At 40.4% G+C, this 18893-nt stretch overlaps 2 protein-coding genes across 5 annotated transcripts in view; one reads left to right on the top strand and one right to left on the bottom strand.

Moving 5' to 3' along the window:
* Nucleotides 1–8320, top strand: part of SNX25 (sorting nexin 25) — a 67440-nt gene extending 59120 nt beyond the window's left edge. For all 3 annotated transcript variants that reach the window (XM_021397040.1, XM_021397042.1, XM_021397041.1), the window contains exons 14-19: nucleotides 1196–1360; nucleotides 3832–3949; nucleotides 5106–5172; nucleotides 5766–5947; nucleotides 7096–7196; nucleotides 7707–8320. In XM_021397040.1, the coding sequence (XP_021252715.1) occupies nucleotides 1196–1360; nucleotides 3832–3949; nucleotides 5106–5172; nucleotides 5766–5947; nucleotides 7096–7196; nucleotides 7707–7781 (708 nt within the window). In that variant the 3' untranslated portion in view covers nucleotides 7782–8320. The remainder of the gene's footprint in view (nucleotides 1–1195; nucleotides 1361–3831; nucleotides 3950–5105; nucleotides 5173–5765; nucleotides 5948–7095; nucleotides 7197–7706) is intronic.
* On the bottom strand, nucleotides 9–18456 carry LRP2BP (LRP2 binding protein). 2 transcript variants are annotated; one of them, XR_002438767.1, is made up of 10 exons: nucleotides 18077–18446; nucleotides 17751–17842; nucleotides 16113–16226; nucleotides 14905–15047; nucleotides 14717–14822; nucleotides 13995–14218; nucleotides 11755–11920; nucleotides 9771–9857; nucleotides 6942–7629; nucleotides 6652–6781 (listed from the first exon to the last, which is right to left on the bottom strand). XR_002438767.1 is itself a non-coding variant. In XM_021397050.1 (9 exons), exons 1-8 carry the CDS (start codon nucleotides 18138–18140, stop codon nucleotides 9792–9794), a joined length of 975 nt encoding a protein of 324 aa, XP_021252725.1. In that variant the 5' UTR covers nucleotides 18141–18456; the 3' UTR covers nucleotides 9–467; nucleotides 9771–9791. The 2 variants fall into 2 exon arrangements, 1 of the variants encoding a protein (XP_021252725.1); XM_021397050.1 differs by lacking the exons at nucleotides 6652–6781; nucleotides 6942–7629 and adding an exon at nucleotides 9–467 and having other exon boundaries at nucleotides 18077–18456.

Here is an 18893-nt window from a genome sequence, read left to right as displayed (position 1 = left end):
TGAGCACCTTTAGTTTTTAGTATGAACTTTACTTATTCCTAAACTGATAGGATTTCAAACTTGGACAGGTTGCCAACTTGTTGTCCAAAAACATTATTAAAAAGAAATGTGCTAAAATTATAACCTAGGTGACTGTGAATCTTCATGGTTTTTTTTCTTAGGTGCTGTCATGATCCTTTACCAAAATGTAGGTGGCAAGCTTTATGTCCTTCTCTCTTGTCTTCCTTCATGCTCGCAACAGAGCTGTGATATCTCTTGCTTCCTGATTGTTGTACAGTGGTTGCCCACACTCTGAGTAGTGCTGCTAGTGCTAGCAGCAACGGACTGTATGAGAATAGCTTCTGCTCACTGGACAAGTGCCATTTTGGCAGGCAGGAGTCTGGTGGTAACAAAAAGAGAATTTCTTCTTTCTCTGGGTCATGCAGCATCACCAGAAGCATTCCAAAAGAGTGGCGGCTTCTCCTGTCCTGTGGGCAAGAAAGAAGAGGTTGGCAGTAACCCTGCTGAAATTACAGCCTGGTGTGAGGGCTTGAGACAGCCTGTGTGTGCATGTTCATTCTTTGCAGGGATGTGTAACCTTAAAAGAACTTCTGTGAGATTTTTGAGAAATTAAATTCATGGCATACGAGGGTGGAATTCCTCAAAAGCTTCTGTGCCTGCGTGCAGATACGTGGGCACTCCTAGGAGTGTTTGACCAAAGTCGGGTGTCTAAAGAAGAGAATTGAATAATGCTTTGGGAGTTCATGCTCTCTTTATTGACTAAAAGGAAAGCATAGAACAAAACAGCTCAGCTGTGAGGATTAGCATTGTTAAGTGTGAGCGTCATCTAAAATGCATGAAGTTGAGATGAGTTTGGCTGATAGTAGCCAGTCCTCTACAGGTAAGTTAATTTGATCATTGACCAGCTAAGGAATAATAAACAATGAATCCTGGAATTGTCATTTTTAACTGCAACACTTAACAACAAATTTCTTACAAATTAGAATTTCATGTTTTTAAAAAGGAAGTTGGAAGACTAAAAGCTTGATGAACTTCTTAAAATAAGATTATCATAGTCAACCATCTGTCAGACATGGATTTTCTCATTCTACTTTTGAGCTGTGTCTTAATTAGTTTTATTAGCTGGCCTGATGGATTTTGTTCCTTGCAAAGAAATAGTTAATATGCTGTTTCTGTCTCTGTATTCCTTTCATAGAAATTGCTCTCTGATGAAAGACTCTGTCAAAGTGAAGCACTTTATGCCTTTTTGAGCCCTTCTCCAGAGCACCTCAAAGTGATCGACGTGCAAGGAAAAAAGTCGTCTTTTTCACTCTCATCGTTTTTAGAGAGACTTCCTTGTGACTGGTTTTCTCATCAGGAGGTACGTTATCTTCACAGGTTTAATTACTTAGCCAAAGTAAGCAGGGAGAGCCATTATTACAATACATTTGAATGGCAGGTAGTATTGGAAGTCATTTTCAAAGGTTATTTTTAATTTACCATAAGTGAACAAAGATTTAGAAAGAAGTGCTGTCTATGAATGTATAAGGTATCTTTTAATAAAATAAATTTCCTGCCTGTTGATACATTTATATGGGTGACTGCAACCTATCACAAATGAATGAAGGTCTATGTGGGATTGTTTATTTTTTATTAGAATTTCCCACTTTCTGTGCTTTAGACATGCATGTTTTAGGGAGTTTTTGGCAGGTAAAAATAATCATTCTCTTAGGAAGCTTCTCTTAGCAGTGGCAACTTCTGGAGCAAAGCTGGTTTTGACGAAGAATGTCTGCAAATGGTACAGGCTTATGGAGGGAATTCGTACATGCAGATTTGGCCCACGTGGCCAAACAAGTTGGCACATTAGATACTAAGGCATAAAAAAACCTTGCCTTTGAAAACACTGTAGAGAGTTGATGAATGACAAAAATAACTCATTGACTAAAATTGACCAAAATTCCATGGCGCTTTGTCATGTGTGGCTTGTGTTAAGAGATATACAACCTCCAGGGAACTGCTTCCATCACCAGCTGTATGTTATATGAAACAATCTTTTTGTTAAATGATGTAGTTCTCTTCAACAGGTGGGCCTTCTCAAGGCTAAGTGGAGTTTGGGAAACTTGTAGCTGGCCTGTTAATAGACAAAAAGGTGGTCTTGCATCTTTCAGGAATAAGAACATCCTGAATATTTCAAAACTTGTACTGTATTTGCACCTGGATAACGAACGCACTGTATTATTTCAGAGTAATTAATATAAAGAAAGCTTGAGATACTCGTTCTACATTTTGACAGAAGTACTTCTGTTCTTCTGAAAATGGAAAATAGTATTCACTATACTGACTGATAGGTAGAATTAGCAAAAAGTGAAGAAGCTGTTAGTATTGCACTAATTAATAGAAAAACATCCTCGAGGAGGAAAAAAAAGCCAGACCACGTGTATTGTAGTATTTGACTGTGCTGTGTTTTATTCCATATTTAGAACTCTGTTGAAGAGCGTCCTCTCTTACAGCTTTACATCTTGTCTCACCTTATTCAGATATGTGCTAGAGCAACAATATTACCTCTGAAGTGCTGCTTTCAGCATTATATATTGCAGCAATTTCAGATCTCAGATACCCAGTTCCTTAAACGGGGTTAAATTTGGAATGGAATTCTTACCTCTCAGGATCAAAAACAAAAAAGAGGAAAAGCACAGTTGATACTATCTAGAAGGGGGTTTTGGGGTTTATGAAGTATTAATGGGGATAGACAGTGTACTTCTACAGCATAAGAGTTTGCTCTTACTGCATTTTCTAAATGGGGGAGGATTCAGTTGAGCAGAAAAATAGAACAGGGACCACAGAGAGGTCATTGGATTCACCCTTCTGCTCCAAGTAGGCTCAGCTGTACCAGCAAAAGTACTATCGGGTCTTTATTTGGGGTGTATTTAAACCTCCAGTAACCAATGGATGCTCTGCAGCCAAGCAGGGCAGTGTGTCACAGTTCTCAGCTCTCCTCAGTTGTAAGCCTGATGTTACCATCTAAACCAAGTCTCACTGTATTCAACCAGCTCTTGTCCTGTCTGCAGCAAACGCAGAGCAGCCCATTCCCTTTCTTTACAGAAAACCTCTGTGTTTGGGTGAGGATCATGCCCCTTTATCAGGAGTTATTAATTTCCTTGGGTCTTCTACTCTTTTATTTCTTAGATTGAGCAGCCCCAGCATCTCCTAGCTATGCTGTGTTGTGTGTAGTTCTTACGATTCTGCTCTGCACTTCCCTGATGGTCCATGTTTTTCTTGGAAACGTGACTGGTCTTGAAACACATTGCTCCCACTAGGTTTTTCTACTCCTGTGTATGAAAATCTCTTTTACACTCATACGCGCACATCTCTGTCCGATGGACAGCATCCCTATTTATGTATCATGCTGTTATGCTTGCCTTTTGCACAGCAGCGTGGCCCTGGGATCTTTTTCCTGTACTATTATCAGTATCAATTGTTTTGTTTACTGCATTTACACACTGAGGTGTTGCTGCTTTGCGATGCGGGGCATTGCAGAGGTGGGGTTTGGAGGATGGGAAGGAGGGGTAAGACCAACTGGTGTACAGCTGAGACTCTGTAGGATAGGACTGTAGAACCACAGAAGGAGTGGCTTGGAAGGGACCTTGAAGATCATCCAGTTCCAACCTCATGTGCAGGCAGGATTTGGGTGATAGGTGATTTGAAACACTGTCACCATTGGGCAAAGAAAGAAAACAAAATAAGAGAAATTAAGTCATGAAGGAGGTTTTCTGGACCAGAAGATGAGGGGGTGAAAAATAAGCAGTGTTGAGGAAATGTCATGCCATGCCCATGTTGTCCCTCTGCTCTTAGGAAGAAACGGAAGAGGACAGTGACCTGTCGGACTATGGGGAAGAGGTGGATGGAAAAAGGGACTCTATTGCTGAGCCATGTTTCATGCTGATTGGGGAGATTTTTGAGCTGCGAGGAAGTAAGCTGTAAACCCATTTATTTGTTAGTGGAACCTGTTGGCCAAGAAATTGGGGATGCTTTGTAATTCACATTTTTCTGCTATTTCAAAATTTGAAATATTCTTGCAACCTCTGTAGCCAACTAATCTGGCAAGGAGCTGTTTTGCAATAGCTCCTAACTTTTAAACTTTAGAATAAAAGCTCTGTTACAGTATTGCATTGCAGTAAAACTGCCAAAGGGAGAAAATATGCATTTTCATTATAGAAAATGAATTTGGAGAAAATAGGGAAGTACAACAGCATGTTATCTGTAAATGGGCTGCAGGTTACAACGTACAAATTATGAGGAAGAAAAGATGGCTCCATCACAGAATGTGCCACCAAGGAAGCAATGTGGTTTTAATGTCTATATCAAGTGTATAATAGATGCATTTCAGTTATACGGTTTGTGTAATGGAAAAGATGCTCTAACTATGGCACCTTTCAGTACCAGATTTTTTTCCTTCTTTATGCAACTGAGTGATGGTAACAAAGAAAACTATTTTCGGTTCTATTTGAATGTGGAGCCACACTTGACAGTGTACAAAATTAGGTACAGGGTAACTATTACAAATTGCAACCCCTTCCAGAAATGACAGATGTAGATTCCAAATATAGGCTTTTCTTCCAGTGATGGTGAACAGCGTGGAAGAAGTATTAGGCACTAATTACTAGGAAACACTCATATTTGTTCCTTTAGCTGGCAATGGAATGCCAACTGTGTGAGTGAGAATGCTTTTGGAATTGCAGTGTTGCTGCTGTGTATACAGCATTGTAGTCATAGGTACAAAAAGGGTATGAGTTTGCAGGGGCTTCCTTTTCTTCTAGCACAAAAAGTGGTTGGGCACCGTTCAATAAGCTTAAACTATTCTTCAGCATTAAAGCTAACGGTATCAATGGCAAATGCATAATGCAGATGTGTTTCTGTCATCTGCAAGACTTAAAAACTGTGTAGTAAACAGTACAGGGAAAACAGTTAAGAAAAAAAGAGGCTAGTGTACCGTTAGTTAACATTTAATGCAGGGATGGGTTTTGGGTTTGGGACTTTTCAGGGGATTCCTGGTTTGGGGTAATTGGGGGTTCTGTTATATTACTAACTTTGTGACCTTCATTTCCTGTCCTTTTTCATTGTTCCAGTGTTTAAGTGGGTGAGAAAAACATTAATTGCACTAGTACAAGTCACTTTTGGAAGAACCATCAACAAGTAAGTGCCTATTACTTGTATCAAAACTGCAACATTGTTCTGCAAGGAAAAGACTGAGCAGAATTGTTGAGAGTAACAATAATAATAATAATGTAGGCACTCCTTGTGTATGATAATCCACATTTGTTTTCGGTGGCTCAGTTTACAGATACGTTGAGTAGAGAAGACACAGACGTGCAGATTATCTTTCTGCCCATTTACCCAGGACTTTTTCCCCTACTCAGGGCTTTACTTTTGAAAGAAACTGGGAGACGGGAGCCCTAAGAGGCTTTTCTTCTCAGTCAAGCAGCCTCGTGTGTGATGAGCTGCTGCCCTGTTTTTCAGGATGACCTGGCTCTGAGTAGCTGTTTGTGGAGTATGTATTTGCAGGCTACATTGAAGTGCAGCCTTCTGTACATCTCAGTCAGATTATCTGCAGTGATCTCCTTTCTAGAGCACTGCTGCTCAGTACAGCATGCTGTAATGCTGGTGGAATCGGCGTCGGGAAATTGAGATAGTTATGTGAAGATAAGCATTGCTTCCACTGTTTTTAGCAGGGGCAGAAAATGGATTTGGATAAGATGTGATGTGCTCACTTCCATGCCTTTTTACAGGCAAATCCGTGACACTGTACACTGGATGTTCAGTGAAGCAATGCTTGTTTACTACATTGGTGTGTTTCGAGATGCTTTTTGGCCAAATGGAAAGTTAGCACCGCCGCCGATTGCTAAGAACGATGAACAAAGGCAAGAGACCAAACAGCGAGCACAGCAAAAACTACTTGAAAACATTCCAGGTGAGAACACCTCCATTCTGCTTAATCCCAAATCTAATAACCAGTAAGGAAACAGGTTAATCAAATCCTGCTCTGCTGCATTTTAGATTTTTCCCATGGAGCTATAAGTCATGCCTATTTGCATAAATAAGTGTAATTTTGGCATTACTCTTTGCATCTCCCATCTCTGTCTGGTAAATGGTGTGGGCTTGGGTAGTTCCAGGGCATAGAAGGTCCAGTGTTGCTAGAGTTTGTATGCAATACTTATCAAAGAAGCTAAGTGAAGTCAGGGTGCTGCTATATGCCAGTAAGCAAATGGGAGATGCATCTGGTGCTTGGAACTACTTGACATACAGGAAGACTAGCACCACAACCATTGCCACTTGCTCTAATATTTTAAAATGGAAGAGGGATGTCTACCCACGTTGTCATTGTTGTTCGATGCCATGCATTTCTGAGAAGAGGTTTCAGGGCACTGAATGTCTGAGAGACCTGCAGTCTGGACAGAGGTGCTGCAGGCAGAGTGGGGCTTGCTGTGCTTTCCTGCACCTGCCCTTTAATCCCCATCAAATGAGGAAGCTTCCCCTCGAGCATGCATGCTTCTGGGGCACTGTCCTAGAACAGCCTTCCCCTAGCTGGTTTGGGTTTTCTTGTTTGTTTTTCAATTAGCAGAGATGTTTCAGGACATGTCTGAACGTACCTGAAATTAATGATGAAGCACTGGATTTATTCTCTACTGTAATTTAATTCGAAATGTAAATCATTGACTTAAAAGCAAGCTGATGAGAGAATTCTGGGAAAGTGGAGAGGCAATCTGAACTGTTGTAGGAATTCTTTGTGGCTGAAGGTTTATTTCTGTGAAGAGATTAATAATATATGCCATTAGACATGACTGTGTAATGACTACATCTTGCATGAAAACACTTAAAAAATATTGTCACCAAGATGCATAAACTATTATTTAACTCAGCTGACTTGAGTGAAGGGTACCTTTCTAACCAGTGTCCTGAGTTACCTGTGTGTTTTTAAAAGGTTGGCGGATGGTGTCTACGCATCTTATAAGTATCTACTGTGAAGGGCAGTGTTTCATTTTCCAGTCCTTATGTATTTTTGGGTAGTAATGTTGGTTGGAGGACTGAAGCTGTATGCTGAAGTCATGTTCATTGCAGATACTCTGCAGAGCCTTGTTGGACAGCAAAACGCCCGCCACGGTGTAGTGAAAGTGTTCAACGCGCTGCAAGAAAGAAAGGCCAACAAGCATCTACTCTATGTGAGTAACCAGAAAAGTGGGCTTTTAATTTTAGAATCATCCTAATTGCTAGGTTCCGCTCAGAATTAAAGCCCAGGGTGTGTGGTTTTGCACACATAACGGTAGTATGATACTAATCTCTGCAAGTAACTTTTTTGTTCTTGAAAGAAGTCAGAAAAAAACATACTCACTTCATCACTAGAATCATTTTAAGTAACAAAAAGCTGTTTAAAATACAATATTGCTTTTGTCTACGAGAGAGTCTCCACTCCATCCAAGTTGCCCGACTTTGTAAGGTGCACACCAACTTGTTGATATAGCTGAGAAGAAGCAGACACCCACTGCATTGCTTGGAGAATTTGAGGGAAGGAGAATTCTTGGGCTGGCTTTCGGAACAGCAGTTGCATGAAAGATGAGCAGAAGGACCCTATATGCTCCTCTTACCTGTGAAGTTCTGAATATATGAGAAAGGTCAAAAGGAACGCTAATTTGGCATCTGTATATTCACTCTGTATCTTCTCTGTTTTTCAGGTTTTGCTGGAACTGCTGCTAACTGAACTGTGTCCTGAGCTACGAGCTCATTTAGAGCAGCTTAATGCCACTTAGGTTTGAATCTGCACAAGTGGACCACTAGAGAAATGTCTATGTCCAATAATAGACATTAAACTTATTTTCCTCTTTTCCATAGAGGGCTGAGGACTATGATTATTTTTAGGGTTTTTCTTTTTCCTCTCGAGATTTTTTGTGAAGTAAACATACTTGAAAAGATCTGATGCTGTAGTAGGGTAGATAAAATAATGTTGTATAGTTGCCAATTTTTATTTAAATTGTTCTATTTGACTACTCTTCTGTTTCAAATATAGATTGAAAAATAAATGTTCATATATGCTCAGAGAAACCAGAAACTATTTTAAACATTTATGAAAAGCAGTTTTGCTTATAGTGGTAAACTAATGAATGTTGTACAGTTCTAATCTCCTCACTGAGGATTTGAGCATTCCTTTTTTCTTGTGCATTGAAAAAGCCTTGTTGTGCAATATTACATGTAAAGCTATTGTGAAAATTTTATCAATTTTGTTTTTACCAAAGATTTCCTGTAGTTTGAAGCACTTGTAAGCAATAAATAACAAAATTCAATTTCAGTACTTGATGATTAGGCTGTACTAACAACTACTGAATGAGTTCAATAGCACTAGTTTCATAAGGAATATGTTTACATATTCCATAAGGAATAGTTTTACAGACTTAGCGAAGTCTGTGTCCAAAATACATAAACTGGTATCTCCAACCAGAATGCCCATGCTAAACGTGAGGTCAGAGATTAGTGCTTACGACTTGCTTCTATGACTAAGTAGACATTTAATTAAACTATTCCAATAGCTTCCCTGATATTACTCAGGGCTGTTTTACTCCATTTCAGACAACCTTCAAATCTTTCCCTTATTTTATACAAAGGAAAGAAAAAAAAAGAAACATCTTCAGTGTTTTTTTAATTTATGTAAAATATGTGTAAATATGGTCTTAAAGCCCATCTAAGCAATTAAACATCGAAAAGCTCTGGGTGCCATTGATTACTTTCTGTTCAATTCAGTGCAGTTGTGCTCTTTAAAAAACAAGACTGACCACTTCATGAAATCCATCTGCTGTAGTGAAATCAGTGTTTTTACTAACATCTCATCTCCTTTTGCCACAGAGCTGAGCAGTTTTCGAGTGACAGCACAGTCCTAAGAAGCAAGCTCTCCCACACGTACCAAATTTTACAAGTAAACAGGTATTTAGAAATGTGCGAGCTTACTGTAGCCATGGGTAAAACTTCCCGGAGGTTCATGCAAGCATCATATGATAAAAAATTCAGTGTAACACTATTCAGACATGGACACTTCTAATCAAAAGGTCCTCCAGCTATTTCTAATACAGTGGGAGTGTAAACACAATATGAAGAAGGATGGAAGAAACAAGCCTAGTGTGGCCTAGAGATGTGCTTCCAGACTGATGCCTTCTGTTGTTCTGTAAGTAGAATTCACTAGCAGTAGAAATTGGTGTGGTTCAAATTGTAAAGCTTTCTGTCATACAGACCACTTTCTGACTTGGAACCTCTGTAGTCTATGGGTAAAACATGTTAAGATGGTTAAATAGTTGGAGATGAGTTAGAAAAGCACATAAAAGAAAGTGTGCATGCCACTAGCAAACCTAAGATTTAAAAATGGAATTCAGCATAAAATCATGAGCTATGTCATGGACAAGACAAGTTTGGGTTCAAGCTTTTCAGAATATCTATTACTAAAAATGCAAAAAATATACAATTCTTGTAATTTGCTTCATTTTGACTTATGTGCTGTATAGCAGTGCTACATTAAGAAAACACAGGATGCCTGTCCCAGTGAAATGTCCTTAATAGAACTTGTCTTCATTACTATTTTAAAAGTCCTCCTTTGCCACGTATCTCAGTTACGTGTGTGAGCTTTCTGCTTTTTTAAATAGTTACATCTCAGTAAATTTCTTTAAGTTATATACATTTGAAATTCAAGCAGTAAGTGAACAGTCTGTAATTGCTGAAGATTGAAGATGACTTATTGTAGGAAGTACATGTAATACCTGCCACAACTGAAGGAAACACTAAATTCTTCCAAGATTAGCTTTCAGTTCAAGATCAGAAGCAACATCAGGATCCAGAAGGCATGCCTTTGAAAACAAAGAATATGGAGTACTAGCTTGTAGCTAAAATAAAATTGTACATTGCCAATACAACACTAGTAAAGCCATAAGATTTTGTATTTCTGATACCACATCAGAAAAACTCCATACTTTAAAATGAGTATACTCAACTCCAGTTATTAGCCTTGGTTTCATTTTTTTAATACCTTTGGTTGGTGTGGCATTGGCTGGCACCACCACCAACTTTAATCTGCTTACAGACTGGTCATTTTAATTCAGTTCCATCATTTGTGTGTTGTTTTCTTTGCCTCTTTCAAAACTGGGTCTAAAAACAGTAGGCCAGAAACTGCAGCTGTGCAGTTACTAAAAACAAAGGAAACCCCATGATTTTCAGTTTAGGTGAATATAACTGTAAGATTAACAACAGAATTATTCTCCAGGTACAAAAGAAACTGAACACACCCACAACTCCAGTCTTTCAGTAATTTTACAATTACCCTTTAACTACTTTATTCCTTTATGTGGTCTGTCCCTTCTCTAGGATTGTAGAGTTAGAGATGCATAGCACCAATCATTAGATATAATTTTTTTATACTGAGGAGTTAGTGATGCTTACTTATCAGTAGCAAATACATTGCTAGTGAATGGCAAGTGAAAGCTGTAATTTTCTGTCTGTAATGCTAGACTAGACAGAAGACAATGGGAAGGATTATACCCATGTGATGTCATGCAGTAATGGATTCCTGATGTACTTTTTCTGTGGTGCCTTATCTGGGATTACTGGTGACAGTGGTCACAACAGCCAGCCTTGTATTCCTTTCCTGATCTCAACCTATCCTCTGAAAGGCTTTTCACAGCACGAAGACAAAATCTTTTAAATTATGAATTGAGCCAAAGGCTTGCCTGCTCTGCCAGGTCTTTTCTGTCAGGGGCTGCCCTGAGTAAGGAGCCACAGAAATTGCTAGCTGCTAGCTTGCCATTTGCATAACTCTCCATTTATTTGGACTGCACCCAGCTGGGCACTGAAATATTTTACTTGTAGAAACAAATGATCTCTGTATGCAGAAATCACAGCATCTCAGCAAGGCTGCATCCACTCTTCTAAACTTCCTCCAGTTAGCATCATCATCTTGCCTTTACTCTACTTTTAGGCATCACTAATGTAATTTAGCAGATATTTTTTCAGAAGCCATTATTAGTCTTTTTCCTCAGGCAGTAAATCTTACTTCAATATTAGCACTTATTTAGAAAACGTGATCTATATTTTCCCCTACATATCAGCGTTAGCTCCTCAGTGATCAGTAAAAATGTAAACATAAATCAGTCATAACTGATTTTCACGTTTAAGAACAATTAAGGTAGTAATTGTTAGGGAACCTAAAGTAGAGGAAAAAAAATACATTTGGGGGCATCAGATTGAATGACAGCAAAGCAAGGGAGATAAAATGACTCAAATAATTTAGGGAGTTCATCCTCCACATCACTAAGCTTTTTGCTGTCTTCCGTGGAATGTTTTGTTTCACGGTGTGAATTGTTCACTTAAGCAAGTGGGCAGACAGTGTCCTTCAAGACTCTTAAGTCGTTTTCAGTACAATCTTATCACTCTTCGTTTTCTTGCAGAGTTTTTTAAAAATATTATTTAAGTTAGAGCCTTTAGTAAAACCAAACAGCAAGTTTAAATACTCAAAGCCAAGGCATCACTCAGTCTTAGGAAATATAAATTAGTCTGTAAGGCTTTAGAATCATAGAATCACCAAGGCTAGAAAAGACCTCTAAGATCACCCAGTCCATCTGTCCACCTATCACCAGTACTTCCCACTAAGCCACGTCCTCAGTACAACGTCTAAATGTTCCTTGAACACCTCTAGGGACAGAGACTCCACCACCTCCCTGGCCAGCCCATTCCAGCTCCTGACCAGCTTACCTTAGAATAGTATTTTTTAGCAGCAGCTTCATCTTGCTGTACACCTCGGCCGAGATGGAGGCACCTAGCCAAGTAGAAAGCAGCCATAGCAACCCCTTTGGCTACATATGCAGGGAGACAATCAGTCATCGTTGCTAGCATCTCAATGTTGTCATTTTCTGTAGTCCTGTTGTAGAATTTACAGCATTAGGTTATATGATGCTATTGCAAGCCATAATTTATGTCAACTGTATTTCCATACAACGTGGTAATGCCTCCTTTCCATTTATATAATTACCCAAGGTAAGTTGAAACTTCATGGATTCAGCGGGCTGAACAGGATTCTTCTATTCAGCATTTGAGTTATTACTTAAATGTCATGACAGTAAATATTAAAGACGATAAATGCTGCAGTCATTTTCACTGTATGTATACCAGTTATGAAAGGAAACGTATTTCACACCAACAGTTTCTATTAAAATATTTATTGGAAATTAATATGAGTAGAAGAAAGGCAAACCTCTTCATACACCCCAGGTTCTTACGGATACCAGCCAATCGAAGGCACCTGAATATCTTGGACATACATTAGAGCCTGATGTTGGAAGACCTACTTACGAAAACCATGTAACGATTGTTTCAGCTCAGTCATTTCTTTACTTCTGCATACATCTATCTGCTTGCTGTCACCTTGGTTTCAGCGTGGCTTTCTTTTTTACTATGAACAATTTAAGGAGCCAGAAAGACCACCTAAAACATTGTTTAAACTATCAGGTTATGATTACTAATATTATCACTACAGTATTAGGTACAGGATTTGTAAGTGGAAATTGATTTTTTTCTAACTGGTATCTTAAAATGGATACCCCCAAGTCCCACAGTCTTTCCAGGTATCAAACCAAAAAACCATCTAATAAGAACATTCAAATACAATGGCAGCAGCCTACCACCTGATACAGTATTTTTACCTTCCTTTCCAAAAGATACATAACAAGATACTGCCACAAATAAGAATAACTAGGCAAAAATTCTAGTTTTGCACAGCTGACTTGTAGAACATATTGCAGCAATGGAAAGTAGAACCAGATGGGATAAAAAAATTACTTGAAGTGAGGAATGTTGGTAGCTAACCTAGACTTCAAATATTGGGCAGGGGTACGCTATGTAATTGTGCGATGTCTGTACATTTTAATATAATGTTTGTGCATAAAGCAACCAACTGTAATCAGTATGAACATAAAAGGACAAAGGAATCCTAACATAGAAGGTACAGATGTTTGACAGAATTGGTTGTGCTGCTATGAGATTTTGCAAGGGCAATCCTCATTGCGTGGAACTGTTTCAAATATGGTGGCAGAATCTTTTGCTTCAGAAATGGTCATTTCTGGCTGCAGTGGGGGATTTCATTGCTGTTTTCTGTGAGCACAACTGCAGCAGATGAAATGCGCTGTGTATTCAATAGAATAATGTACCTCACAGCACTGCCTGGAGGGGGCACATTCCAAACAAGAGTGGCTAGCCCAGGCTGAACAGCCATCAGTATATTTACAGCACGAGGAAAGAAAAGCAGTTTTCTCTGAGAAGACCATTCAGCAATGAGTAGAGCAAACAGCGTTCATTGCTGAACTACTGCTGAATTACCAGAGCCGCTGCTGTGCAGTGGCATATGCAGGGGTCAGGTAATTACAGAAACCAGCGGCATGTAGATGATGACTGTTCTGTGGTTCAGGCTCAAAAAGTGCGTATGCAGTATGCATCCCAATAAGCAAGTGATGCAAAGCTAAAGCGTGGTGGCTTGGCACCACGTGCAGCAGCTACGTCTAGGTCCCAGGCCATGCTGCTCAGAGGGGTTACTGTGGGATCCCAGCCAGTAACAATGCAGAAGATAGTGGGCAGAAGTGACGTGAAATTGGAGGTTGTGGAGAGCAGAACACCACCTCTAGGGGTTTAAAATAGGAACCCAGCCCAGACTGTGGACAAGGAGACAGGAAGACAGAGTTCTACCCGGGACTCTAATTCAAGACTGGTTTGCTTCACAGCATCAGAAAGAGAAGTTCGTCTGTACTGAATAACTGAGAACCCAACTGACTTAATTTGGGCAGTGAGCTGCTGTTCCCCCTTTAAAAATGAGGTCTTGCAATTCATAATTTCAAATGCCTCCTGATCTTGAGAAGACAAGTTTATGAACTTAATCACTTTCATCTAAGTAAGGTCCATTGTCTTATATGAATATAATAAGAAATAAACCAAAATTAACTAACCTTTTGGCTATGGCAGCAGCGGTTGAGAAGAATTTTCTATTGTAATAATATTCCACAAGATGGCCTTGAGCATAGATGTTTCCTCTTTTTGCTGCTGCTTTCAAGCACTCCAAAGCCGCGCTAATGTTCCGACGTATGCCTTGTCCATGGAGATACATAACGCCAAGTGCACCCTGTGATTCCAGGCTTCCATTGCCACATGCTTCTGAATGCCAGAAAAAGGCCTAAGAGGCACAAAGTTGTTTCCTGTTTATCTCAATGAATGTTTTGCATTATCTAATTAACTTTCGATGTGATGATGTATTCACTTTGGCTGATTGTCTTGCATACCGTTACATTAAAACCCGTTACATCAACCAGTCAGGAAGAAGTGCTTATATGTAAAAGCAAGCAGAATGCCCGGAAGGCTTTTCAACCTGTGTCATTTACTGAGAACTGTCAACCAGTAACACCTGCTTGATTTTTGAAGGCCATCAAGGCTGGCAAAATCTATCCTCTCTCATATACCTACTAAACAGAAATAAATCTCAGCTAGCAGTGTCAAGTGAGTCCAAGGGGGGAGGTACTGGCCATCTCCTCATATGGGCTTAAATGAATGATAACGTCTAGCATTACTCAGAATACACCGTTTTAAAAAGTCAAATATGCCACCGCAATCTTTCTGTGAAATCCAGAATTAGTTGGGACTCAAGAAATTCAGAAAGGGTCCAAGTGGGCTTTACCTTCTTCAGATCTTTTCGATCTGGCATGGAATAAAGCATTCCTAAAGTGCTCTGGGCCTTTACGCTGGCTTTTGGATTCCCGTGGTCCGCAGCAATAAGCCACAACCTAAGAAAATGGAGACAAAGAAAGTTCAGTAGCAATATCTCAGCATCTTAAACTCGTCAGGAAAACTACTGTCTGCAGTCACCTTTCAGCCTCTTCAGTTGAATGCTTAACACCATATCCTTCATAATGCGCTCTGCCGAGATTATATGCAGCTGCAAACTTTAAGTGTCTTGCTTCTGGGGAATCAGAGTTGAGTACTTTCTTCATGTATTCCACTCCCTTTTCCTACAATTGAGGTGTTATAGTCATTACATTTCAACTGTAAAACCTCTCTTTAAAATGTGTGCGGACAGTGTGGCTATTGGTAAGGTTCTGACATCTCATTTACCTGAATACCTTCCACATTTGCCATTTTTTGAAAACTATCATATTTTTGTCTAAGTGGAACTGTCTGGTAACTATTCTAACAAATGCTGTTTTTTAATGGCTATTATTCTATAATAGACATAGGTCTTTATTTTCCAGTTTACGGAGGTGTTCAAGGCCAGGTTGGATGGGGCCCTGGGTAACCTGGTCTAGTACCAGATCTGGAGGTTGGTGGCCCTGCCTGTGGCAGAGAGGCTGGAGCCTGATGATCCTTGGGGTCCCTTCCAACCCAAGCCATTCTATGATTCTGTGAATCTATGATTACAATTGGACATCTTGTAACTTAATCTCATCTATTGCCTCTCTTCTTGCCTTACTTCCATAACACCAGAAATGCTCCCCCACTTCTTAGCAAAAGATGCTGGCTATTTGCAAGTCAAATAAACAGATGTACCTCCAGTTTCTACATGAAATCTATCATGCCTCTACACTTTCGCAGAGCATGGCTTCCTCTGTAGATATTTGCATCAACACGGTAACAACAGAAGTCTTTAAAGTGCTTTGCTGGTTTAAGGAACTAATTCTGGGATATGGAGACACTTTACACTTGGAAATACAGTCGTTTGATTTCCATTTTTACAGATTCCATTTTGTTTATCTATACTGCTTGTTAAAAATTAACAAATTAATAGCAGTTTTTAAACAAGCAGCATCACTTCCATACAGAGTACAATCAAACCCTTAAAAGTGGTACTTTAAAACACAAGTTACCGTAAGTATTTTTCAAATAAACCTATTTCATTGTACCCGTTTTTGAAAATTTCTTCAGCCCAGGTGCCTACTTCTTTTATGATGCTTTGTAAGCATCTGTACCTTATGAAACCATTTCTAAATCAATCTTAAATTACCAAGTTTACAAAGAAGCTTTCAGTAATTAAAAATTGCTATTATAAGAAAAGTAAAAAGTACGGCTAGATTACTCACAGGGTCTTTATTAGTGCCTAGTCCATCGTAATGCATTACACCAAGTTGATACAGGGCTTGAAAATCTGCATCCTTGCATTTTTCAAATTGTACTAACGCTTCTTCATACCTCCCCTGGGAAAGAAGAATGAAGATATAGTTCACCAAATGAAGAGTACAGCTTACTTCTCCAGTAGATATCCTCCTACAGATTTTCAGACTGGAGCATTTCACATACACACACACACACTCAAAGCAACCACAGAAGCAGCAGAATGGAAAGAGAATGAGTTGACAACTGCAAGAATGCTGTGAGAGAGGAAGGGTGGACAGTTGAAAGAACTGCTTCTGCCCTTTGAATTTAGTCTGAAGACTTGCCTTTACTACTTTACAGGTTTATTTTTTGTCTTCAGCATTGGGTTTTTTCCCCACATACATACAAGTGACAAGGTATGTACAGTGACAATATAAGCCCAAAGATATTGCAGTCTATCTTATCACCTCACCCAGAGCTTGCTCACCCCATTCTGCCTTCTGCAATGCCTCACATGTTCTGCCCTGATGGCAGAGTTAGAAAATTTGAGGTTTAGCAAGTTTATTGAGCAAACTTAGTTTCCTGATGAAATACAGTTTCTACAAATGCACTCCATCTGCTTGCACTTGTTAGAAAGAATCTTAAAGAGCATTTGCTCCTGCAATAGGTTGAAGTGGAAAATGTATTTAAAAGTACAGATTGTATCAATGCAATGTAACAGCTAAGTGACGAACTGGTGCTCTTACTAAAACATTGTTACATATGCATAGACGCACGCTAAGTAAAACCAAATATTTCTTGTACTCTTTGGTAAATCAACACCAGACTGCAAAAGCTTAGAAGTGTGCAGCTGCTTGACAGTCAGACGCCTCACAATGAGGAAATGCCCTATGTTCATACTCTTCACACCTCTGAAAGAGCTCTGGGAAAACTGCCTTCTTACAGCCAGCTGATGTGTCAGATAAAGGAGTACAGTGGCACTTGTACTCTCACCTTTCCTCTGAATCTAGCACTGTGAGGTGTATCACAGCGGTCTCATCAGGCGCTGATCTCTTCTAACATGTGCAGTGCTATGAGAACATGCATTTTTAGGCAATGCAGATGTATGCTCAAAAATACGGAAATGGAAACCTACTCTAACTCTAAGTTGAGGGGTGGACAGCAGTTAACATGGACATCTATGCCAGCTCAAGAAACAGACAGGACTGCTACTTCTTGGTGCCAGTTCTGCTCCCGCCAAAGGCAGCTGATGCAGTAATGAAAGCATGGAGCACAGGGCTCGGGAAGAAGCCCTCCTGCTGCCAGCCACAAGCCTGGCTTACTCCATGCCCCTTACTGCACTGTTAGCAGTACTGAGTCCACTGCCCCGCAACACAAAACACAGTGAGTGGTGTTCAGCCAGTCGGCTGGCCACGAAACAGCTCGGGAGGGAGGCCAGCTGTGGGATAGGCTGCCACTTCCTTATCTTGGGGAAAGTGTAGGAAAAGCGTACCTAGTGGGAACACCTGGTGATTTCCCTGGAAAAAACAGACGCGGGCATCTCCTGTTGTTTTTTAAGGTGCCTCTTACCACTAAAATTGAATACAGACAGCTAATATCTACTTTTAAAAAAGGAAAACCCCAACCTCTTCATAGTACTGCTGTCCTCTTAGAAAACACGCCCAGGGATCTCCGTCTTCTGCTCTCCTCGCCAGCGAGGCAGCACGGCTGTCGTCCTCTGCTCAGAGATAAGCATACATTTGTTTTTTTCCAAAAAAAAAGAGAAGGGAACGGTAAGCAAACTAAAGCAAAAGGAACACAAAACAGAGCGCTATGTAACGACGCGGGGGTAGGAGCCTGCACGAGGGCAGCGCTGGCAGAATCGGAACCACCACCACAAGGCGAAGGAAGGGGCCAGAGCAAGACGCAGCCGTCCCAGCCCTTCCGTGAAGAAACCTGCCCGTCCCCGTACCCGACAGCACGCAGGCAGGCCCGTGAGCCGCGGCCTGGGGCAGCAGCTGACCGCGCACTTCCATGGCGGCCGGGCCCGCCCCGCCGTTACTGCCCGCCCCGGGCGTCGTGAGGGGGAAGGCGGGGCCGTGCTGCTCGCGGGCCCAGCGTTGGAAGCAAGCGGGGCTGGGCGGTATCTTTAGGCTTGCCTCGGAGACTCATACAGCGACAAAAGCCGGCAGCCTGCAATGCCTTGCTCTCCTTGCGCCAGGCGATGCCAAAGTTGAGTAGTCCAGCTCCGCTTAGTCATGTCAGTGTTAACCTACTGAGTGTTCTACAGAGCACTTTCTCCACTTCAGTGCGGATGCTAAGGCTGTAAATACAGCATAGCATGGCTGTAGTCATAAAAGTCATGTTACAAACTGCTGTACACCTGCATGCTGGACTTAAACACACCATATGCTCTCTCTTCAAGTCCTCTGTAGTAACTTAAAAACAACAACAAAAAAATCCACATCCTTTCAGCAGTTACATAAATAATTTTGTTGTTGCGTAAGTTGGATGCAGATATGTATATATTTAAGGTCATGGTGTTGTCAAAAATGAATATCGTGTTGAATGGCACTCAGAAGCCTTCCCACTGTTTTTTTTTCCATGTTGAAGTATTCTCAGTGACGTACAGATGGAGTAACTGACAAAGATGGCAGTTTTACTTGTACCACAAGTGTAGCCTAATGCTTTGATGACAGTAGATCGAGAACATTTCTTTGTTCATATGACAGGTCTGGTCTCCTAGCTGACAAAATAAATGCCTTGTAATTCCAAAGTCAAATTAATGG

Source organism: Numida meleagris, chromosome 4 (assembly GCF_002078875.1).
Source record: "Numida meleagris isolate 19003 breed g44 Domestic line chromosome 4, NumMel1.0, whole genome shotgun sequence".
Classification (NCBI taxonomy): domain Eukaryota; kingdom Metazoa; phylum Chordata; class Aves; order Galliformes; family Numididae; genus Numida; species Numida meleagris.
This window is presented reverse-complemented; position numbering and strand designations above follow the sequence as displayed.